Raw genomic sequence first — 22,738 nt, 5'->3', positions numbered from 1 at the left:
CAGAATTAATGACAGAAAACTTCCCAAACAGAGGGGAAGAATTTGACATTCAGATAACTGAGGCATATAGGACCCCAACTAGCTACAATCAAAAAAAATCTACACCTAGACATATAATAATCAAGATCCCAGAAACCCAACAGAAGAACAAAATACTACAAGCAGTAAGAGAAAAGAAACAAATCACATACAAAGGAAAGCCCATCAGAATCACAGCAGACTTTTCAACACAAACCCTTGGGGCAAGGAGAGCCTGGAATGAGATATTTCAAGTACTAAAAGAGAACAACCTCCAACCTAGACTGATGTATCCAGCAAAACTCTCTTTCAAAATGGAGGGGGAAATAAGACACTTCCACGACAAAGAACACTTGAGAAACTACATGAATACCAAACCAGCACTACAAGCAATTCTAAACAAGATCCTAGAAAAAGACAATGAAGGCAACAACACCATGAGGCCCAACAAAGCAAATCAAATAAGCAAGGCTAGAAATTAAAAGGAGGTGAAAAAGTAAAAAGGGTCAACAAAAGGCCAATAACATGTCAATAATAAGTCAGTACATATCAGTTATAACCAGCAATGTCAATGGCCTCAACTCACCAATCAAGAGAAATAGACTGGCAAAATGGAATAAGAAGCAAAATCCAATAATATGTTGTATTAAAGAAACACACCTAGTGCAAAAAGAAGCCCATAGACTGAAAGTGAAAAGATAGAAAATAATTCTCCATGTGACAGGAGCCCAGAAAAAAACAGGGGTAGCAATCTTATTTGCAGACAAAGTAAATTTCAAACCAAAACTGAATCTAGTATTATTGATGTAGGACAGTACTGTACCATACCTCTATGAATGTAAAATATCTAGTACCAGCTTTATGATACATAGTAGGGACCATGCTTTATCAGAGCTACATTTAATGATATTACTCTAGAATGTTCTCTTTCCAGATGATGATTAAGAGGCTAATAGAAAAAATGGTGCCAGGTACCACAACAGCAACAGAACTTTGCTGTTGTCTGGATATTATTCTTTTCTTTGTTTTTGTTTTTTTTTAATGGAATGCGCTGAATGTCTATAATTTTGTTCAGATGACTGCAGAACCTGGAAAAGCTGTTGCTGCTATCGATGCATAACATACTATTATGAGTCTATACACACACACACACACACACGCACACACACACCACAGACACACACACACACACACACATATATATAAATTGAATTTTGGGAAACTTTAACGGTGCTGCCAACTTTGGAAAAAGTCATCCCAATTTACTGTGTTGACTTGGCATTGTACAGAAATGGACAACCATATTGGTCTAGAAATGTTAATCTATTTTTTTCCCATGTGTACAGGGGTAACACATCGTACTAAATATGTAAGGTCGTATCTACGTGGGTTTGATTACAGAAACTAATAAAGTATTCTCTAAATAATGAAAAAAAGAATAAGACTATAAGAGCGAGAAGCAATTTAAATATGTTCAGGGACCATTTTCATCTCCAGAATTAAGGATTATTTTGATGTCACATCATTGCCTTTTCTCTTTTACTTTCCTTTTTAGTTTTATTTTAGGATTCCCTATTTTTAATGTTCATACAGAGATTTCTTTAACTGAAATACCGAATAGTTTCTTTGGTGTGAAAAACTACAACAGTACACAGGATCCTAATGAGATAATTAATAATGTAAAATAGGAAGTAAAAGGCTAAAGGTGTAAGGAAAGTGGGAAGGGTGGGGGAAAGGTAATAAGGGAGAGGAGAAAAATATGAGAAACTGAAAAAATGGAAATAAAGTGTTTGTAAATGGGGAGGGGAGGAGGGGGTGAAGGGAGGGCAGGGACAAGGGGAAAAATGAGAATCAAGACCTATTGTGCAAAGGTACAGAATCCCAATGATGAATGTAATTGTATTGTATACCTAGATTGTACCAATAACCTCAATAAAAAGAAAAAAAAAGAATTTGCCATAAACTCTATTAAATAATGACCTGCCTTATGTAGTTTGATACTCAGATGCCTATGAAAAATTAAGGTACTAGGAATGATTCATCTCATTTTTATAAAAAGAAGTTCTTAAAACATATGAGAATGTATGTTTTTTATGGGTAGAAAGAAGACAAAAAGGGAGTCCCCTGGAGCTTCACTTGTGTTATATGTACTGCAATAGCTCTAGGTGCTACACTTGCACTTTCCATGAGTAACTTAATGGAAACCACAAAGGCAAATTTAAACATGCTGGTAGCCACATTAAAAAGTAAAAAGGAGTAAAAAGGAGGCAAAATTAGAAATGTATTCTATTTAATTCGATATGTCCAAATTCTGTTCATTTCTGCATATAATGAACGCAAAGATTATCAGAGAGCCCCCCCCAGCCTCAGTATCTGGATGTGTCTTCACCCGTAACATGTCTCAATAGGAACCTGCCACGGTTTACTTGTTTCTTAGGTACATGGTGTCAGTGTTCACTGTACTGGATGGTTCTAATCAATGTAAGCTATAAATTACTTTGCAATCCTAAAAAAAGGTGTATTTTGAAATGATAGTTCAATTTATTTGACAGTCATCTTTCCTGATACTCCCCAGAAATGCGCCGTGGAGTGCAGTGTGGCTGAAGGCGTTCTGTGATGGCTGGACGACCAGGCTCCGCACGACCTTCGAAGCTGCGACGATGGATATTCCACGTAATCCCTATTGGACCCATTTTCTTTAGCTCACATTCCTTCAAGTGTCGCGGTATAAGGGATATGAGGGTCAGCTGTACGTGTTCGTGAAAAACATTTAAAAAGAAAGCCGGAATAGCAAAGGAACTCCGGTAGCTTTGAAGGTGAATGCCTATATCTTTCTTTGTATATATACCATTTTAAGTGTTAACTTGGTTTGTTTAAAGAGTATACCGCCCTAAACATATTCCAAAATAAGTTGTTTTTATTTCATTTTCTTTCAGTTTCCTTTTGTCGACTTAAACAATTTAATCTGCTAACATAATAATTTAATTATCAAGCGGCTATCAGATCTATCCAAATAAATGTTTTGTAATCATTTCCTAGTGACCTTTGGAATCCCAGAATTATAAGAGTAATCAAGAAATTAACAAATAAAAATGCAGACCCCTACTCTGGGTGCACAGTTCCTTTGCACCAATTCCCCAGAGCCAGACAGAGCTTGGGATGCAGGATGTTTGGATTTCAGGGAGGCAGAATGGTGCCATGAGGTACATGAGACATATGGGGTCTGCACTTTAATGAAAATGGCAACAGCTTCGTGTCAGACAAGTGCATGTCACAGTAAGTACAAGTCACAGAAGCCACGTAGCCTCCTGTTCACAGCCCAGTTTTGCTGGCCATGGGTTTATGGGCACACTGGGGCTTTGCCATGCCTTTGAAGCTCCCTGTGCCTCTGAATCACAGACAGTGGCTGAGGGCCTGAACCTGCAGATCTGAATGCAGACCCTTCCCCTGGATGAACATAAAGTGACCTATGACGCCCAAGGTCTTGTCACCTCTGGAGTATGCCGGTGTGGCCGTAACCTCAGAGAGTGCTGGTGCAGGCCTGTGTGGAACAGTGACCTCACAGGCAGCGCTGAAGGTTACTCCTGTTCACCACCAGACTCAGCGTTAGCTGACGCTGGCCGGGCTTTGCACCTAAACCGGTCACACTCAGCATGTCCACGTGTCCAAGAGGACCACGGTGCTCAGCCCTGTGTCCTGAGCCCTGGGCGGGCTGTTTTGTGCCTCTGTCCTCAACCTAACACAGAAGCAGCTGTGGGCACATGGGGTACTCGTGTGAGCAGCCCCTGTGCCAACAAGGACAGCCGCAGCCTCCACCAAGAATGCACTGGATTCGGCTAGGCTGGGTCGGTGCTGCTGCTGGCAACAGTCTGTAGCTCAGCAGTCTTGAGGAGGGCGTTTTCATACCAGAAGACACTCAGCCAGGTCTGGGACATCCCACAGGGCTGTGAACACCCAGCCTCTCTCAGGACAGTTCTGCACAGTGAGGAGTCACCAACCCTGACACGGCGAGCTGGGGAATTGTGCCCAGGACTACTTCACTTTCTAGGTGAGAAAGGCAGGTCAAATAGATCATCTAGGTTTTCTAGTTAATCTAGGGCTGGATGACAGTTTTTATCTCATTATTCTTAGCAGGTTTTCTTTAGTGGGAAAGACAAAACACATCCTCCCTTATCTTCTTCCAGGAAAGAACTGCAAAAGTCTCCCCCCAATTCTGGTCAGGAAAACATGGGCTGCAGACTCTGACGGCACCTGGCAACAGTAGGGCCTTGGGGCAGCAATGACGGCCCATGCCTACATGCAGCCCTCGACTTATTTTTGTGAATAAACGAAGTCTGCCTGAGCACAGCTGGCTTGCTCGCTCACATGTTACCTCTCTGCTTTTTCACTCTAACAGGAGTTGGTCAATGCTTTGACTATCGGCCACGACAAAGAAGCCTGCTGCCCTCTTCCACCTAAGAAACTCTTTCAAATATCCTCCATCCAATGCCACATGAGACAGCTACAAACTCAGCACAAACAGAGCACGGTCTGGCTTCAAAGGAGGGAAAACAAAACGTTTAGCAGCAGCATGACCACAGCCCAGCCAGGACCCCTCTATTTACCTGAATTCTGTCTTCAAGTAATGGTTTCCTCGTTCCAGACAGGTTATTAATTCTGTCACAAAGAAAACTCAAATCAGCAGACTATGTAGAAATTAGGGAACTTATAGTTACATATTTCTTTTAAATACAAAAGCAACTTTTAAAAGAATTTATTCATTATCTAGTTGCCTGTGTTTTCTGCTTCCTATTGCCAGTGGTGGTTTCTCAATGTTACCATGGAGTGAACAATAATATACTCTATTTCCAACAGAAAACTGCCACTACATACCTGCAAAAATCATGTGTGAAAAATCATTAGAGTGGAAAGCCACCTCCAAAGCCAGTGTGGCTCAGTGCAAAGGCTCCCAGGAACCTTCTGACCCAGCAATTTAGCCAGTGGCAGCCAGGGACACAGCGCATGCATTCACAGAGCTGGCAGCGCACCAGCCTGGGTCCCTGGGGCCCAAGCACTTACAAGATGGTGCTCTCAGAGCAATCTGCACAGGTCACCCAACGCTCCACACGGGGGGAGCTGAGGTGCGGATGCGTGAGACAAACCTATGCTGAACAACCCATTCTTGCCATAATAGTTCTTTCTCTTCAAAAACTTCAAGCATCTTAAGGCACAACATATGGGGCACTCGCCATATTGACTGGCCACAAAGGAAATGAATGGTGCCTCTCCTTCCCAGGTGTTTCTGCCAAGGCCAGTGAGTGATACCACACTGGGTGGCCCCTCTGTGGCCCTAGGCAGATGAGAACCTCTGTACACAGTGGCTGGGCTGGGGTCCACTGCTTACGGCCAATATTCATGCTTTTTGCCTCCTCTCCACTCTGTGGTGGGGCACTGGGGTGGCTGTGGGGAGAAATCCCTAGGTGAAAGGCGTAGGGTCTGGGCAAGGAAAAAGTTGGAGGGGCCAGGACGGCTGGGAGGGGACGCCAGAGATGTGGGAGCCAAGGCTTCCAGGGAAAATGGGACCCACCCTATCCCACACAGGTCAGCAGACCCATCCACCAATCCTATAGAACGGCTCAGTTCAGGCCAAACTCACAAGGACACAGTTCCTCTCCTCCCTCACATCTTACTTCCCACATGAGACCACAGTTCTGTCCGAGCAGGAGATGAACAGCAACAGGAACTCTGACACAGTGGATTCTTCTGCCATACCTGGGTGGTCGCTGCTGGCGTAAGTCAGCAGGAAGCCCCGTCCAGAGATGTGGGATCCACTCTTAAAGTGCACAGTTACTTCGCTGGTGTTCAGCAGGAGCTCTCTGGGAACGGTCACACTTCCGCAGTACGGACCTAACACAGAGCACATGAAGGGCACATTTCACAGCTCCCATCGGCATGAAGAAGAGCGGTGTGGTCGTTCTCCCAAAGTCGAGTTTCCCATGTAACACGTATGTAACACTCTGATCCGAACCCAGCTGGAGTTGTGCTCCACACTGTGATGGAAAATCTGTGACTGATTTATGAATTTTGTTAGATTGCTGGGCCAAAGAGGGGAAAGTGGCTCAGTCCAGATGAGCATCAGGCCGGAGCTGGTTAATCAGGAACAAACCGAGATGCAGGGTTTAATTTTGGAAAAAGATGACCAACAGACACAAACTCAAAAACTTTAGGTAGCCAACAGAATGTTACACAAAAATATATTCTAGAATCTTCCTAAATTTGCTCAAAGGAACACAAATTCCAAGGAAGAGCCAGGATGGAAAGAGAGCCTAACACAGTAAAAATCTTGGGCACAGACCATGTTCATATTTGTATCTCTTTTATAGTAACAGTGTATTTTGTTCTGTAAAATGAGGTTTATACTAAAGCAGAATAATTTCTAAAGGTTTTCCCAACACCATAGTATAAATTATGCAGCTAAGTGTATAATATTGTTTCTAGAGGAAGTTGCTTGAAAAGCAATAGGAATTTAATGAACTTTCAAAGGGCAAAATTATATGAGGACAGTAGTGGGGAACTTATGCCCCTCATGCTGCAGCAGGCTATTTGCTGTCGTCGAAAGCTCTAAGAGCTATCACTGGACTAGGAGCTTAAGGAAACAAAAACATAAAGCCCTTCCTAAGACTGCTCAAGCAAAAGGTTAGTTTACAGATTGTCATCTCAAAAGTCCCGTGCTTAAGATTCTATAAAATAGGGATCAGCAAGTGCCTTTTAAAAACAGATGTCCAAATGTCAGTAACTTCTCTCAAAATAGAATAGCGATAATGACAGCACGAACAGGAGGAGTGGAAAGACCACTCCAATTCCAGACGAGTATGGCCCCAGAATGATGTGGGTGGGACCAACTCACACACAGGAGAGCATCTCAAACCCAGCCAGGTGCTCCTCTCCTGCGAGCAAGCATTGGATCTCTGTCCTGTCCAGTCCAGGAAGTTCCACGGGACAGGATGAGTGAGCGCTTGGTGCTAACCTGCACACCCTAGTGGTAGCTGCTCCCCACTACTAAGTTACAGCAAAATCCAAATCAAAACAACCTCCTCTTTAGGAACCCTTATATATAATTAACTTACTTGACCTAATACTTGCAAATCAGCTAGAAGGGTATATCCAGCACAATCCAAAAGCCATGCAAGTGTCTTTAGTAAATGATTAAGTTAATGGTAGTAATGCCCACTTTCTCTATAGACTGTGTTCTATGGAGCAAGAACGGTTCATATCCATCTCTATCTCCAGAAGGTGGTACCGTAGCTGGCAGGGGCAGCCTCTCAAATACTGTTTGAATGGAACTGAAATGTTTTACTTGCAATGGTTTGAAGAAGCCAAACCAAACAAAAACATAAATAAAATGCATTTAATTGTGTCTCTTTGAAATATCATGGAGAAGTCAACAGATGTGGAGAAGCAAGATAAAATAGTGTAACAGGTAATACAGGTTTCTACAGTGTTTAACATGTTCATAAGTATTATAGATAGGCAATCTAAGATGGAATCTTTCCTTGTATAATGAAGTCAAATAAGCACTTTTGCAAGATTAAAGTGAGTCAGGTTATCGTGCTTAACTTTTCCAACTTACTCTGTTTGTTTTACCTATGTTTGAAATACCTTTGTTCTTTGCACAGGTAACAGATGAAGAACTGTTTCATAAATCAAAGGATAAAAATGAAATAACCATCACTTGTTGCTACTGATAATAAATTAGAAAACTTCTCTGCCCACATTAGCCACTTTTATATTTACCAACTACTACTCTCTAAACTTTGATACTAATCTCTTGTTATGGTTTAGACCTAAAGTGTCCCCCTGAACTGCTGTATTCAGAGGTGGGATTTGGGGAAGGTGACTGGGTCTCGGGGTGCAGCGCTCACCCATGATTAATCTATAGATGAGCTCCCGGCTGAATGTGCTGCAGGAGGTCACAGGTGTGACCTGAAGAGTATTTTTGTCCCCAGCTCTTCCCTGCTCACTGGTTCTTGGCTCTGCTTCCTGGTGCTATGGGCAGAGCCCCCCACCCTGAAAACCGTGGGCCTAAATAAACCTCTCCTCCTCAAGTTGTAGGTGTCAGGTGTTTGTTCCTTTGATGGGAAAGAGATTAAGATACTTCTGCCTAATTTTCTATAGCAGTCCACTGAGTGCTAATGAAAACCATGAAGCAAGGAATCAAAATTGATTATCAACAAGAATTTATTTGGGTTTTTTTTTTTTGATTTTGTGTGAAAGAGCTGAAAGGAGGCTTGCAAAATTGTACATATTTTACAAAAATAGACAAATTATATGTCCTTTCACTAAGTTGTGCAATATATATGATTCCCTAGACCAAACCACACGAGCATAGTAAAACTCTAATTTGGTTTCACCCTGCTGAAGCCATGACAGGCATGTGAACACTTCTGGAAGAAGTTCAGTGGAAAGGTGGGCACACCCTCCTCTAATTACCCTAACCCTAGACACACTTCCCTCCCACACCCTCACCAAGGTGCTGCAGAGCCCTAAGTGAATGAGGGAGCAGGACGGCCTTTTCCGTGTAAAAGACATTATCCAAGGCACTCTCAAGGCTCCCTCACAACCACAGCCTCACTGGCGGGAGGGACCATCAGGCTCAGGTGAAACCTAGGCTGCCGGGCAGTGTCCTGGCCACTGCCTGACTTCAGTTTGACAGATGCGGGCTCCTCTGAGCGACTCAGGTTAGTAACATCCCTAGGGCTGGAGAGATGAGGGTGAGGTGGCAAAATGGGACAGGCGGTGCAGGGAGACCCCGGAGACCATCTCAGTCTGTCCTTCGCGAGGGACTCTTCTGAGAAATGATTCTTCTGAGGGGAGACTTCCTCCACCACGCTGCCCAAACCCAGCTGGTGCGAGGTGCCCTTCTGCACCAGGACTGGTGATGCACCCGCCCGCTCTGTCCTTATCTACAGGTGGCTGGGTCTGGCTGTGTGTCGCAGACTCCCAGTCAGCTCGCACCGCTGTTCATGATCGAAAGCTGTTCCCTTTCACAGGCCATTCCAGGAGCTGTGAGAGCTGCCAGAGTCAGCACCATGGCACTCGGCACTAGGCTCGAGACCAAGCCTGGAGTACAATGAGCTGATTTCTTGGACAGGAGGAAGAAAGGCCGGAGCCCCAGGAGCTGCCTTCTGGGGCACAGCAGGACAGTTCCTGTCTACACTTCCTTTGTTTGGGGCCACGGTTCCACTCACAGCTGAGAAGCCCCTTCATCTTTCCACACATGAATAAGAGAGCTGTCCTGCAGGAAGGGACAGCGGCCTTTCTGCCCAGCCCAGAATCCAGCAGCAGCGACTCACACACATCCCCGTGTCTATGCCTGTCGCCCAAGACTGCCTCACAGCAGTGATGGCTGGGTGGATGGCCAATCTGGTCTTCTCAGATGGCTGTGTGGTTCTGACCTTGAAATTGATGGAATGGAGTGAATGCTTCTGGGAGAGGGATTTAGAAGCATTAAAAAAACATCATGCACACCATTCACAAAAACAAAGAAACTCTTTCCCTCATAGCTGCACCATCAGCAACAGAAATGCAGACACCACTGAGAATGGCACTCTGGCAGGGCTGTGCGGCCCCTACAGCCTCTGGAGTCCATTCGAAGCATGCATGTAGTTCTTCATCACAAAGAGTGTGCAGTGGACCACAGGGACCGTCCTTGGGCACAGGCAGCCAAGGGCCACACCATCAGGGGCCAGGAAAGTGTCCCCAGCGTGCTCCAGAGCTGTGACTTGTGGCACATGGATTCAACAGGTCTCGAAATGCTGATGCTGAGAATGCTCTGGACTCGTGTCCATTTCCCATCTGTTCTCGCTAAGTGCACAAGGATCGTCGTACAAAAGCACAGAATTTTCAGGCCCCTTTTCTTTGAAAAGGAAGGAAATTAGCATAAAAAGGGGATATTCCTGGACTGTGCCATTGAAACCATAGTCACAGCCCACTGTGAGCGCCCTCCCTACCGAGTTTCTGCAGCTGGCTCCCAGACAAAAGTCAGTGACAGGACAAAGGAGCCTTTGGATTCCTAGACGGAGCTGTGGGGGCCCAGGGCAGGGCGGCTCAGCACCAAGGCTGCCTGCTCACCTGGGCTGCCAGCTTTCCTGACCAGTGCTGGTGGTGACTGAAACCAAGTCTGCTGAGCAGGGAGGACAGGCCAGCTGCGTTCCCCTGGAGGCCTGTGGCTCTGTTAATGAAACACCAGACGGAAGAGCAGGACTCTGCTGGAAATGCTCTGAAGTGGTTTCTCAGTACTCTTCTAACAATTTTGCATTCTGCTCCCTAATATGCCTGAGAGATAAACTATTTGTGAAATGCAGACTTCCCGTCTTGCGTGTTCTCTTTGGGGTTAAAAATACTCAGATGGCACAATGCTGAGCTCTTGCTGCCCTAGGTCAGGCACGACATTCTAAACAGCAGTTGAGAAATCTGGGTATGAGTCAAGCTCTTCCTACGATTTCCTACTTTTGACGATTGTCTTGTTTCCAGTGCAACACAAACCCTACCTGTGGGCTTCACATCTGTGTCCTCAGAGGACACTGGCAACGGCTTGATCCTGGGGATGCAGGAAATGTAGGGATTTCCTGGTTTTCTACAGCGCAAATCATGTAGCAGAATGTGATTCACTTCACTGACCATGAAGCAGGTCCCTCAGGAAACTGCTTCCTCCTCACCAGGTACCACCCGCGTCCCTGTAGGATTTTGATTAAACTTTTTACACCACTACTCTCTGCAAGTGGTTTTTCAGAATCCCATTTTAATCTTAGGGTGCCCCTTGGGAGGCCTGGAGAAGCTTCCCTCTCTTCAGGAGGTGATAAATGAGAGCTCTACCCGGGGTCCTGTGGGGCACAAGGTGGGCTCAGGTGATGGTCACACTGCATGCACTGGGGGTGCCCGGCAGCAGGTGTCTGAGCCTCCACCCGCCGCAATCCTGATCACATCAAGCGATCCTGATCACATCAAGTGATCCTGATCACATCAAGCGATCCTGAGCAGCTTCCTGTGACCCTTAGAGCTTCTGCTCCCTCCTGTCAGAGCTGGCAACAGCCCCTCACACAGGCTACTGAGAAGGGGCAGCACCTGCATGGGGAGAAGTGACATTTCTGTGAGACCCCAGGTCTGCACGGACTGTTCAGAGATCTGAGAGTGCAGCCAGTGACACGCTTCAGGGCCAGGAGGAGAAGAGACTATGAAGCCTCCTGCAGCGTGACAATGATAGTCACACTCTTCTCCTCAAAGAATTCTGAATTTCACATTATGTTGGCAAAACTAAGCTGCATGCAATCTGGTTTGTTAGATGCTGATTGCACATTTGCAATGAGAAGACTATGCTAGGCAGTAAGGGACAACAAAGGACCGTTCAAGGGCACGTCCAGACTCAGGAAAACCTACATCCGCAATAGCCCAAATCATCCCCTCAACGTGAACTCAGGACTCCGTTGGAGGGTCAGAAATCCTGAGCACCGGGAGGCAGTGACTGGGTCTGCCTGGTGTCACAGAAGTTTCTAGAGCCAGCTCTAAGCTTGAGACCTGAAGAATGTGTGTGTGTGTGTGTGTGTGTGTGTGTGTGTGTGTGTGTGTGTGCGCCTGTGCATGTGTGTCAGAAGGGACAGGAAAAGCAAGGAAGGAAGAGACCTCAGGAAGGAAGAACATCAGCAAGTATAAAACTGCATGGCAGGAAGTGTCTGCTGGAGTGGGGGAGACAGCTAGGAGAAGAGGCTGAGACTTTCAGGCAGGCGTCCAAGACCACGAGGCCTCACAGGTACTTCCTCCCACCTGGAGGGAGCTGCGGCTGGCAGGAGGAAACGGCAGTAAACCAGGGAGTTTCCAAGAGGACACACAGGTCGGAATCTTGGGTCAGCTGGGACTCAGATCTTGAAGGGGTTGGGACTGCAGAGCATGTGCTCGGAATCTACAGCCAAGCAGCCCTGCTCTGAACCCAGATCCAGGGTGCTCTGGACCCAAAGCATTCTCAGTGGCAAATCAGTGCTCAGAGTGCTTTAGATGTGGAGGCTGGATTTTCAGAGTAGGTTGCTTAACCTGTAGATAAGCAGTGCAGGTGGTGAAAAATGTACATAACAGCCAAACCAAACACACAGAGGGCTTGAGAAGTCCACACTCTGCTACTCCCACCCTACTGCACAAGGAAGGGCTGGGCACAGTGAGGGCGGCAGCGTGAGCTCAGCAGTCTCTGCAGGATGGAGCAGAGCACTGGGGCCACGAGGATGAAGAAAACCTGCTGCTTACACACAGCGCAGCGCCACCCTGCTGTGGAGGAGGATGAACTTACTTCCTTGCACTAAAATGGATGCACCTTGAGACCATAATGTTTGTGAAATAAATGAGACACACAAGTCCAAATATCATATGGCTTCTGTTGCATGAGACACCAGAGTAGAATAATTTATAGAGCAAAAGATGGGTAATGGGAAGCTGGGAGATGGACCTTTTGTAAATGTCCCAGTAGTTGAGGGGGGGCGTAGAGAGGAGCAATTTGTGCTATGCACATGGCCAACTTCCCATGGTGAATGTGACCGCCTTGTACTGCAAACATGTCCGAGCAAAGACGAAAACAAGAGTAATGATCTTCAGTGTGAACTCAGTCTCCTCTCTTTAGTCAAACATCAGATACATCACATTTTAAATGTGGTTATCCTATGTAGCAGGGTATACTATGTATCAGTACCTACTTTCCTCCCATGATCAAAATACTTAAATGTTTTCCTGAACTAACCTATCATTTAACATCACAAAAATAATCTGTATCAAGCAGCAATCTCAAATGTCCTATTCAGTGATTTTAAATTTAAAGAGATTTGCTTAATAGAGTTTTGCTTGCAACTTCAAATTACAGGTTTATAAGTAAATATATTCAAATTAGGCATGGTGGCACACATGTGTAATCCCAGTTCTCGGGAGGCTGAGGCAGAAGCATCACAGTGATTCCGAGGCCAGTGTGTCCTACTAATGAGTTCAAGGCCAGCCTAGACTACATAGCAAGACCCTGTCTAAAAAAGGCAAAAACGAACACATAAGATATATCTGTCCTAGAACAGATCCGGCTGCCCTTCCATTGTTTTATGTGCCTGAATATAAGATAAGCTCATTTTCCAAGCTCATCTTCTGTGAAGAAGGCACCCGCCTGTCAGTGAGGCCTGGCGAAGCTGTGTGTCGGGCCTATCTGCAGGGAAAGGGCGGTGCGGAGCGGAGGCCGCAGCTACCTGGGATGCTGGAAACCGTTGCAGTGCCGAATGCACAAGGAGCCTGTCTGATAAGACACGAGGCAGAGAGCTTAGCTCAGACTCCTTCCTGCTCTCGGGCTCTGCGTCCTCACCATTTCCTCACGGCGGTAACACTCGTCGTGGGGAGTCTGCACCTGCACATGATATATCTTGCTGCTCCCTTTTCCCCTTCTGCTCCCCTCCCTTCAACCTCTTCCACTCATTTACAAAGCTTCGTTTCCATTTTCCCCTATTTTTTAAATTCTTCTCTTCCTTTCCCCCTCTTCCTTCTCTTGCTTCCCTTCTCATTTGAACATTTTCTTCCCATTTCAAAAAACTGTTGTACATTTTGGTCCTTATTCACACTTTCAGTTTCTCACACCAGAGAAACAATTTGGTATTTAAATATTTGTGTCAAATTTATTTCACTGAAGAATATGGTCTCAAGGTGCATCCAGTTATCTAGAAATGACTCAAGCTCACCCTTCTTTATGGCAGAGTAGTACTCTACTGTAGAAGAAAAACACATCTTCTTTATCCACTCATCAGTTGATGGGCATTTAGGCTGTTTCCAAGCACATTTGGGAGGATACCAAGGAGAACAGCTGGCTCAAATGGGACTTTTAGTTTTAGGTTTTTGAGGAATTTCTACACTGGTTTCCACAGTGGTTGTACCGGTCTACAGACCACCAAGAGTGGGGCAGGGTTACTTTTCCCACAGCCCCACCATCATTTGTTATGGGTTGACTTCTTCACAACAACCATTTTTTCTGGAGTGAGAAAGAATCTCAGTATTGTTTTAATTTGCATATTTCAAGTGATCAGTGATATCGAACATTTTTTTCATATACCTATTTACCATTTCTACTTCTTCATCTCAGATGCCCATTTCTGGACTAGGTCTTTAAATTTGGGGGGGGTCCTGATTTTTTGAGTTCTTTATACATTCTAGATATCAATTCTTTGTCTGAGAAACAGCTGGCAAAAATTTTTTTCCATACTGTGAGTTGTCTCTTCACTCTGTTAGTGGTTTCTTTCACTGTTCAAAAGCTTTTTTTTAATAGGATGAGATCCCAGTCGTTGATTCTTTGTGATATTTCCTTTGCAACCTGGGTTCTGTTCATAAAGACTCTGCCTACACCAACGTCTTCAAGAGTTCTACCTAGTGTATCTGCCAGCAGATTTAGTGTTTCCATTTCAATATTTAGATTTTTGATCCATTTTGATTTTAGTTTGGTGCATGGTGAGAGACATATGCGTAGCTTTAGTCTTCAGCATGAGGACAGCCAGTTTCCCCAGCACCATTTATTGAAGAGTCTCTCTTTCCTTTAGTGAAGGTGTCTGGCTCCTTTGTCAAAGATAAGGTGGCTGAGTATGTTTATAATTGTTTCTGCATCTTCTAATCTGTTCCATTTTTTGCCAGTATCATGCTATTTCATCACAGTAGATTTGTAGTGTAATTTCAAGTCAGGGATTGCAATGCCCTCTGCCTTCTTGCCTTTGTTATTCATTGCTAGTCTAGGTCTCTTCTGGCTGCAAATAAATCTTAAGATTGTTTTCTCTAATTCTGTAAGGTATGCTAATGGTGTTTTGATTGGAATTGCATTAAATCTGTGTAACAATTTTGAAAGTATGTCCATTTTCATCATATTGGTTCTTCCTACCCAGGAACAAGGGATGTCTTTCCATTTTCTGATATCCTCTTCCAGTGTACTGTAGTTGTCAATGTAAAGGTCTTTTATTTCCTTCATTAGATTTATTCCTAGGTATTTCATTTTGGGGGATGCTATTGTGCAAGGTGCTGTTTCTCTAATTTCTCTTTCAATGAGTTTGTTACCTCTGTACAAGAATGCTGTTGATTTGAGTGCTGATTTTGTATCATTACCCTACTGAATTTGGGTATTAAATCTAAAAGTCTTTTGGTGGAGTTTTTGGGGTTTTCTATGTAGAGTATCCTGTCATTTGCAAGTAATGATAAATAAACTTCTTCCTTTCCTATCCTTATTCCTTTTATTTCTTTCTCTTGTATAACTGCTCTGGCTAATGTTTACAGAACTATATTGAGTAAGAGTGGTCACATGGAAACAATGTCTTTGTAAACAGGGAAGGGTGGAGGGGCTGAGGGAAGGGCTGGGGAATGGGGAAAAATAACAACCAAGATAAGCCATGTAAAGGTACAAGATCCCAATGATGAATGTAACTGTAATGTATACCTAAAATGTACCAATAAACTTAATAAAGATAAAAAAGAGTGGTGATAGTGGACATTCTTGTCTTGTTCCTGATTTTAGAGTGAAAGCTTACAGTTTTTGTCCATTTAGTATTTCACTGGCTGTTGGTTTGTCATAGATGGCTTTTATCAGATTGAGATAAAGACCATCTATTCCAATTTTCTGTAGGTTTTTTTTTTATCATGAGTGGGTGCTGGATTTTGTCAGATGCTTTTTCTGCATCTATAGAGATGATCATGTTTTTGTTCTTGGCTCTGTTAATATAGTGTATTACATTTATAGATTTGTGTACATTGAACCATCTCTCCATCCTTGGGATGAATTCTACTTGGTCATGGTGTATAATCTTCTTGATGATTTGCTGCATTCTGCTTGCCAGTGTCTTACTGAGGATTTTTATGTCTTTGTTCATTAGGGAGATTGGCCTGTAGTTCTTTTTTGGTTGGATCCTTCTCTGGTTTTGGTATCAGGGTGATGCTTGCTTCCAGGAATGAGTTTGGAAGTATTGCTTCCCTTTCAGTTTCACTGAAGATTTTGAGAAGTAGTGGCATTAGGTCTTCTCTTGTAGAATTCAGCAGTGAATCTCTCAGGACCTGGGCTTTTCTTTATTGGTAGGGTTTTAATTACATCTTCAGTTTCATTGATTGATACTGATTTATTTAGAATTTTTTACCTTCTTCATTCAGCTTTGGTAATGCATATTTAGCTAGGAATCTGTCCATTTCTCCTGTGTTTTCCATCTTATTAGAATATAAGTTCTCAATGTAGGTATTGATGATCTTTTGGATTTTGGCAGAATCTGTTATGATTTTACCCTTTTCATTCCTAACTGGATGGATTTGAGTCTTTTCTTTCCTTTTTTTTTTTTGATAAGGTCAGCTAAGGGTTTGTTAATTTTAGTTAATCTTTCAAAGAAACATTTCTTCGATTCTTTATATTATTTTCTTAGCCTCAATTGCATTAATTTCTGCTCTGATCTTTACAATTTCCTCTCTTAAATGAGCTTTGGACTTGACTTGCTCTTTTTTTCTAGAAGCTTGAGGTTCAACATTAGGTTATTTGAGCTTGCTCTGTTTTCCTGATATGATAATTCACCACTATAAATTTCTCTCATAGGATTGCTTTCATTGAATCCCATAAGTTCTCATTTGATGTACTGGCATTATAATTTAATTGGAGAAACTATCTAATTTCTTCTTTAATTTCATCTGTGAATCAGGAGGGTGTTATTTAATTTCCATGTAAAGTTTCCATTATAAAGTTTTTGTACTTTCTTTTGCCACAGATTTCCAATTTCATTGCAGTACAGTCTGATAATATGCATGGAATAATTTCAATTCCTTTGCATTAACTTAAGCATGTTCTATGAGCTAGTACATGTTCTACTTTGTAGAATGTTCCATGTGCAGTTAAGAATGTTTACTTGATGTTGTGGAATGGAACACTCTGTAAACATCTATTAAGCCAGTAGTTCAAAAGTCTGGTTCAGTTCTGATATTCTTTTTTTGTTGGTTTTTTTAATCTAGTCTATCTATTTGTGACACTGTGGTATTAAGGTGCCCTATTACAATTATATTAGTGCTTATTTGATTTTTCATGTATGTTAATATTTATTTTATATAGTTGGGTACACTGCTATTTGGTGTATATATATTTGTGATTGTTAACTCTTCTTCTTGGATGGTTCCCTTTACAAAGATGAAGTGACCTTCTTTGTCTCTTTTAGTCTTGGTTTGAAATCCACTTTGCCTGAAAATAGAATAGCTACTCCTGCTATTTTCTAGGTTCCCGTTGCATGGAATATTGTTTTCCGTCCTTTGACTTTCAGTCTATGAAAATTTGTTTTAATTAAATGTGTTTTTTGTACGCAGTATATTTGGATCTTGTTTTGTGATCCATTCTGTCAGTCTGTTTCTTTTGATTGGTAAATTAAGATCATTTACATTGAAGGTTATAACTCATATGTATTGACTTATCATTGTCATATTATTTTCCTCTTCTTGGTCTCCCTGACCCCCTGCTATTTAAACCTCTGTTTAATTATTTGATTTGTCTGGTGGATTCATAATGTTGGAGTTCATGGAGTTGTAGTCTTTGTTATGTCTTTGTAGGATGTCCTTCAGAATATTTGGAGTGTAGGTTTGGTGGTCATGAATTTCTCTGGGTATTCTTTGTCATGGAAGTATCTTATTTCTCCATCAATTTATGAAAGACAGTTTTATGGGGTATGTCAGTCTGGGCTGGAGATTTTCTTTTAGGGCTTACAATACTTTACTCCAAGGTCTCCTTCACATGAAAGTTTGTGTTGAGAAGTTTGCTGTTATTCTGGTGGGCTTTCCTTTATAGGTTTGTTTCTTTTCTCAAATAGCTTTTAATATTCTGTTCTTGTGTTGAATTTCTAGAATATTGATTATTATATGTCTTGGTGTAGATTTTTTTTCTTATCATGGCTAACTGGAGTTCTCAATTATCTGTACGTCAAATTCTTTTTCCATGCTTGGGAAGTTTTCTGCAATTACTTCTGTAAACAGGTTTAATGTCATTTGCACTATGTCTTTTTTATTCATCCAATCAATCTTATGTTATTCTTCTTTGCATCATCTAGCAGCTGTTGGAATGATTTTTCATAGTCCCCTGCTATTTTAAAGAAGTCCTTCTTTTCATGATCACTAACCACAATCCTGTCTTTTATAGTTGATATTCTGTCCTCACATTGGCTCATACTGTTGGTTACACTTTCAGTGGAATTTTCAGTCTCCTGGATGTCTGTTTGAATGTGTTTCATGGATTCCACTTCTTTCCTATGTTGGATGTTTATGGTTTCCATCATGTTCCCAAGCCCTTCTATTTTTTCTTATCTGTATCTGCTCTAGAGTCACTAGCCATGTCTTTCATTATGGTCACCATCTCTGTAGTTATCTGAGAAATTATTTCTGTTTTGATTTTTCCTAGAGCCCATTTATCTGCTGTTACTTCTGCTGTTACTACTTCAGAGAGTCCAGGTGGGTGGCTTTCAAATGGTTCCACCTCACTGTCCCCTGGGTTTAGCTTTACTGAGCTGGAAGTCCAGGTTCTGATTGCTTCCATGTCTTCTCATTTTTTCTTTTCTTTTGTTTAATTTCTGGGTTGATGCTTATAAACTGCTTAGGGCAGGTAGCTTTATTGTTATTATTGAGAGCCCTTAGGAAATGACTACTTCTTAAAGATGTCTTCTAGGTATAGCTGACTTTTGGGTTTTGAGTGAGTAGTAAGATCCCATCTCTTCAATTTACTGGGGATGAGAAGTTGCTGTCTACTTGGCCAAGCCCCTGGTTCTTTAGCCTACAGTATTGTTTATGACCTTTAGGCGATCTCAGACTCAGCACACCAGGAAGAACAACTGTTCAGGCTAATTATGTTACCTTGACTAAAATAGTACAGTCAATTGTATACAGTAAGTACGCACTCCATATGGCAATTTACCCCCAAGGGAGAAAATTTAAAAGGGGTTGGGGGAAAATAGATAGAAGAAGAAGAATTTAGAAGCAAGAAAGAAGATTACACGAACTTTGGACAAATGGTGAACAAATGAGAGGAGGAAAAGAGAGAAGAAAGAAATAAAAACAAGAACAGAACCACCACAACAACAAAAAACTAGAAACAATGTTCATACTCATATGAAAACAAGAACAAGCAGTCAAGAAAAAAAGAAAAGAAGGAAAAAAAATGACCATTTCAAGGAGTCTTTGCTGTCACTTGTAGACAGAGTGGGCCCTAGATCTCTGTTGATTCAAAGCCAAATGTAGATTTATAGCAGGATAGTCCCAGCAAGCTTGCACCTTCAGTTCTTCTGAAATTCAGGCTGTTTCTGGTTGTAAGGCTGGAGTATGACTTGTTTTGCCTACAACACTCTGTATGCCTCCTGTTGGCTTGAACTTAGCTTCTTCACCTCCTGCCAACCTGAACTTCACTTTGCCTCATTCTGACACTGGGAGCCACCAGAAGGGGCCAGCTCACAGCTGCTCTGAGTTCTGAGCTCAGTTGGGCCCTCTCCATGATAGCTACTGGTCAGTTGTCCCTTCCTGGGTGGCATCTGAACTCCTATAACTCACCAGCCACTGCAGTTTGCTGTGTCCACTGGTCCATTCCACTGGTGCATTTCTTTGTGGAAGCCTCTGGGGTCTCCAATAGTCACTGTGGGTCTGCTGGTCTAATCTACCTCTTCCATGCATCAAGTCAGAGCTCAAGGAGAAAGTGGCACTTGCCACCTCCTTCTGCTTTGAGGTCTCTACTCTCCCTGTGGGTTTCATTTATTACTTCAGATCCTTGCTGGGTCCCAGGGACCCACTTTCCTTCTCTTCCTCATGTTGCTATATTCTAGCATCTGGACACCAAATCTCAGAGAGGCTATTTCTCTGATGTTCTCCACTCCACTATCTTCCTGGAAGTCCATCTCACAATTTCTAATGTTGAAAATTGTTGTAAACAAGCTTTTAAAAATGACTTTAAAAATCAGTAGAATTATGGGGTCAGAAATGCATTGTATGAGTTTACTTGCAGGGAACATTAAATCAAGCCATGCTGACAGACATTCTGCAAAATAACTGCTCAGCTGTCTTTAAACTGTACAAAGCACATGGCAGAGGAGGAAGTACTGAGGATTACAGGAGAGGGAAAGGCAGCACAGTGAGAGGCTTCTTTCTTCTGATCTGGATCTTGGACCAAAACACAGACATTAGCGTTTCTTAAGATGTCCTCAGTTACTCTGACTTTTTAAAAGTAAAAACCCAGGATTCCTTTAACTATACTAACAATAATGCAAATCAAGCAAACTATGGTACTTAAACATTTGAGGTTTTTTTTTTACTAAGATAATAACACACTTGATCTCAAAAGTCAGTGTACAAATAATTCATAAAAATTTTTGTACGTTTAAAAGTGAAATAAATGTTTTAAAAAACCTTAACAACTTATTTTTTCCTTAAAAAACTTAACAACATATTTCCTAAAATACAGGTGACAGATTTCACTTCATCAATTTTAATGTTACATCCAGTTTCGTATTCAGCCACAACACATGGTGCATGTCCTGGAGGATGTGAAGATCTGAAGGAGCATTTGTTAGGGTGGCACACACCGAGTGGAAGCTCAAGCAGCCCAGCTTGTCGGTAGGAGGCCTTCTAACACCCATGGGACCAAGGGAGTATTCATCTAGTCACCGGGAAAGCTGGTGTGGGTGTTTATACTTATTTACAATTCACTGTTACCAAGAACGTGGATTAAAAAATGCCCAAAGTATGCGTGGCAGCACTTACCATAAGTGACGCAGGCCTCAAGCTCTGAGAAATAATGGCGCAAAACCGTGTGAGGAGCGTGAGGCCTCAGCACATTCACCACGGCTACAGGATCCTGCTCCTGCTTGTCCATTTCCAGCAGAGCTTACAAACACTGAGGCCAGAAATCATGGTTCTTTTTCAAAACATTGCTCTACCTCAAAAGTCTGACAGTTTTGAGTCTTAAAACCCTTTGGCAGAAGGTTTTAATGATTATTTGTTGAATGGGGAGCATCCAGCTGGATAAACCCAAACCACTCAGCTTCAGACACACCTGGGGCTGACGCAGCCACGGTGCTTCTCAGTATTCTGCAGACCTCTCCCTGCTGCAAGGCAGTGGCCCCAGCAAGGGAGCTGTGAGTGCCTGGACCCTGTGCTGGCTCCAGGGCCTGACGGCTGCCTTCATGCAGATCCCGTGGCCACACAGGCCTGGAGCAGCCTCCCCAACACCGCTGCTTCTCCTAGGGGCCAGTCACTGCCTGGGCCCCAGCCACTCCTCCTCCACCACCTGCACCCTCAAGGTATCCGAACTGACCAGGCACTTGTTCAACTCAGTCAAAATCACAGCCTGGTGTTTTTGGTCAAAGGAAAACTTTAGCACAAAAGAGAGAAATTCTAAGCATCATTAGGCATTTTGTCTTAAAAGCATCCCTTACTGAAAAGTCATAAGACCAGGAGGGGCCAGGCCTCAGGGAAGGCCAAGCCCTCACAGCATCTTCCAGGTGGCAGAGGTAATGGAAAGAGATGTCTTGGAGACAAATAAATGAATCTTCCTTCCAGCCCGTAACTGCCTAGCTCTGTGATCCTGGGCATGTTATCTATTGTCACCATACCTCAGTTTATCTGCAGAAGAAAGTAACATTTGCCAAGGATGGGTGTGGGGGTTCTAGAAGATGTGTGCTGTGGTCAAGCAGTGCTTGGCGTATGACAGGCACTGAACATCTGGATGTCTGAGGACTGTGAACAGGTGGAGGTGGCTGCTCATCCTCTGGGCAGGGTGGTGCTTGTCCAAGAAGCAGAAGCTGTTTCTGGTCCTGCCTCACTTGCCTGGCCCTCACACTGGATTGCCCTTGCCCCTCCTTGGGATGGGACGGAATCTCCTGGCTGACGGGTCCTGCCTATGTCAAAACACAGTTGGTGACCAGGGGTCTCCGGGGGCCTTGTATGTCCTCCCTTGTAGCATTTGCACCACTGAAAGAGTTGTGGCCAATGATATGGAAACCGCCTTGACTGTGTCAGGGAATCCAGCCATCACGAGAGCAGACAGGATGTTCCCAGGGATGCAGGACAATCTCAGATCTTACTTCCCATGGGGCCGGAGTGTCCTGGGGCTCTGCTGGGCTTGGGGCAGTGGAGGAGGCTCCAGGAGCAAGGCAAGGACTCCAGGCACAGCGGGGAAGACAGGTGACCCCGAGGTGTCTGAGACTCCAGAGCCGATGGACAGACAGGAGGATTCCCAAAGCCTCTGTCAGCTTTGGATCTGTACTTATAGAGGACTTTAGAGAAACCCCAAACTCAGAACATTTATGTAGGATTTTGTCTTTGTTTTCCAATCATCCAATGCCAAACGGTTTCCTGGAACTCAGAATTGGCTCAGCTCGGTCACCAACAGCATGGAAAGCCACTGTCAGAAGTTGTTTAGGAAAGCCGAGTACAGCTGCCGTGCTGCCCCAGGCCTCTGCTGCAGCGTCCCCAGTGGGAGAGCCTCCTGACCCCCACCCCAAGAAGCAGCAGCAGGAGTAGGAACAGGGGAGACATCGGCTTCAGATGCCGTGATTTTCCCATTCTGTATTTTCCATTCTCACCCAGGAGCTGCTCTAGGCACGCGTTTGCTCCTCCTTCCTCCACCCCCTGACGCAAGCTCTGTGAGAGGAGCATTGGTCTGTCACTGCTGAAGCCCATGCCATTCCAGAGAGAGCGCCTGAAACACGCT

General features: G+C 43.6%; 1 protein-coding gene across 2 annotated transcripts in view; it reads right to left on the bottom strand.

Annotated features, from left to right (window-relative positions):
- Dcbld1 (discoidin, CUB and LCCL domain containing 1) overlaps positions 1-22,738 on the bottom strand; it is a 55,751-nt gene that overhangs the window by 14,628 nt on the left and 18,385 nt on the right. For both annotated transcript variants that reach the window (XM_033763194.1, XM_033763193.1), the window contains exons 3-4: positions 5,770-5,904; positions 4,623-4,674 (exon numbers count right to left, since the gene is read on the bottom strand). In XM_033763194.1, the coding sequence (XP_033619085.1) occupies positions 4,623-4,674; positions 5,770-5,904 (187 nt within the window). The remainder of the gene's footprint in view (positions 1-4,622; positions 4,675-5,769; positions 5,905-22,738) is intronic.

This window comes from Fukomys damarensis, unplaced genomic scaffold (genome assembly GCF_012274545.1).
Source record: "Fukomys damarensis isolate Sample0158 unplaced genomic scaffold, DMR_v1.0_HiC HiC_scaffold_14, whole genome shotgun sequence".
In the NCBI taxonomy this organism is placed as follows: domain Eukaryota; kingdom Metazoa; phylum Chordata; class Mammalia; order Rodentia; family Bathyergidae; genus Fukomys; species Fukomys damarensis.
Note: the sequence above shows the minus strand (reverse complement) of the source record. Positions and strands in the feature narration are given on the sequence as shown.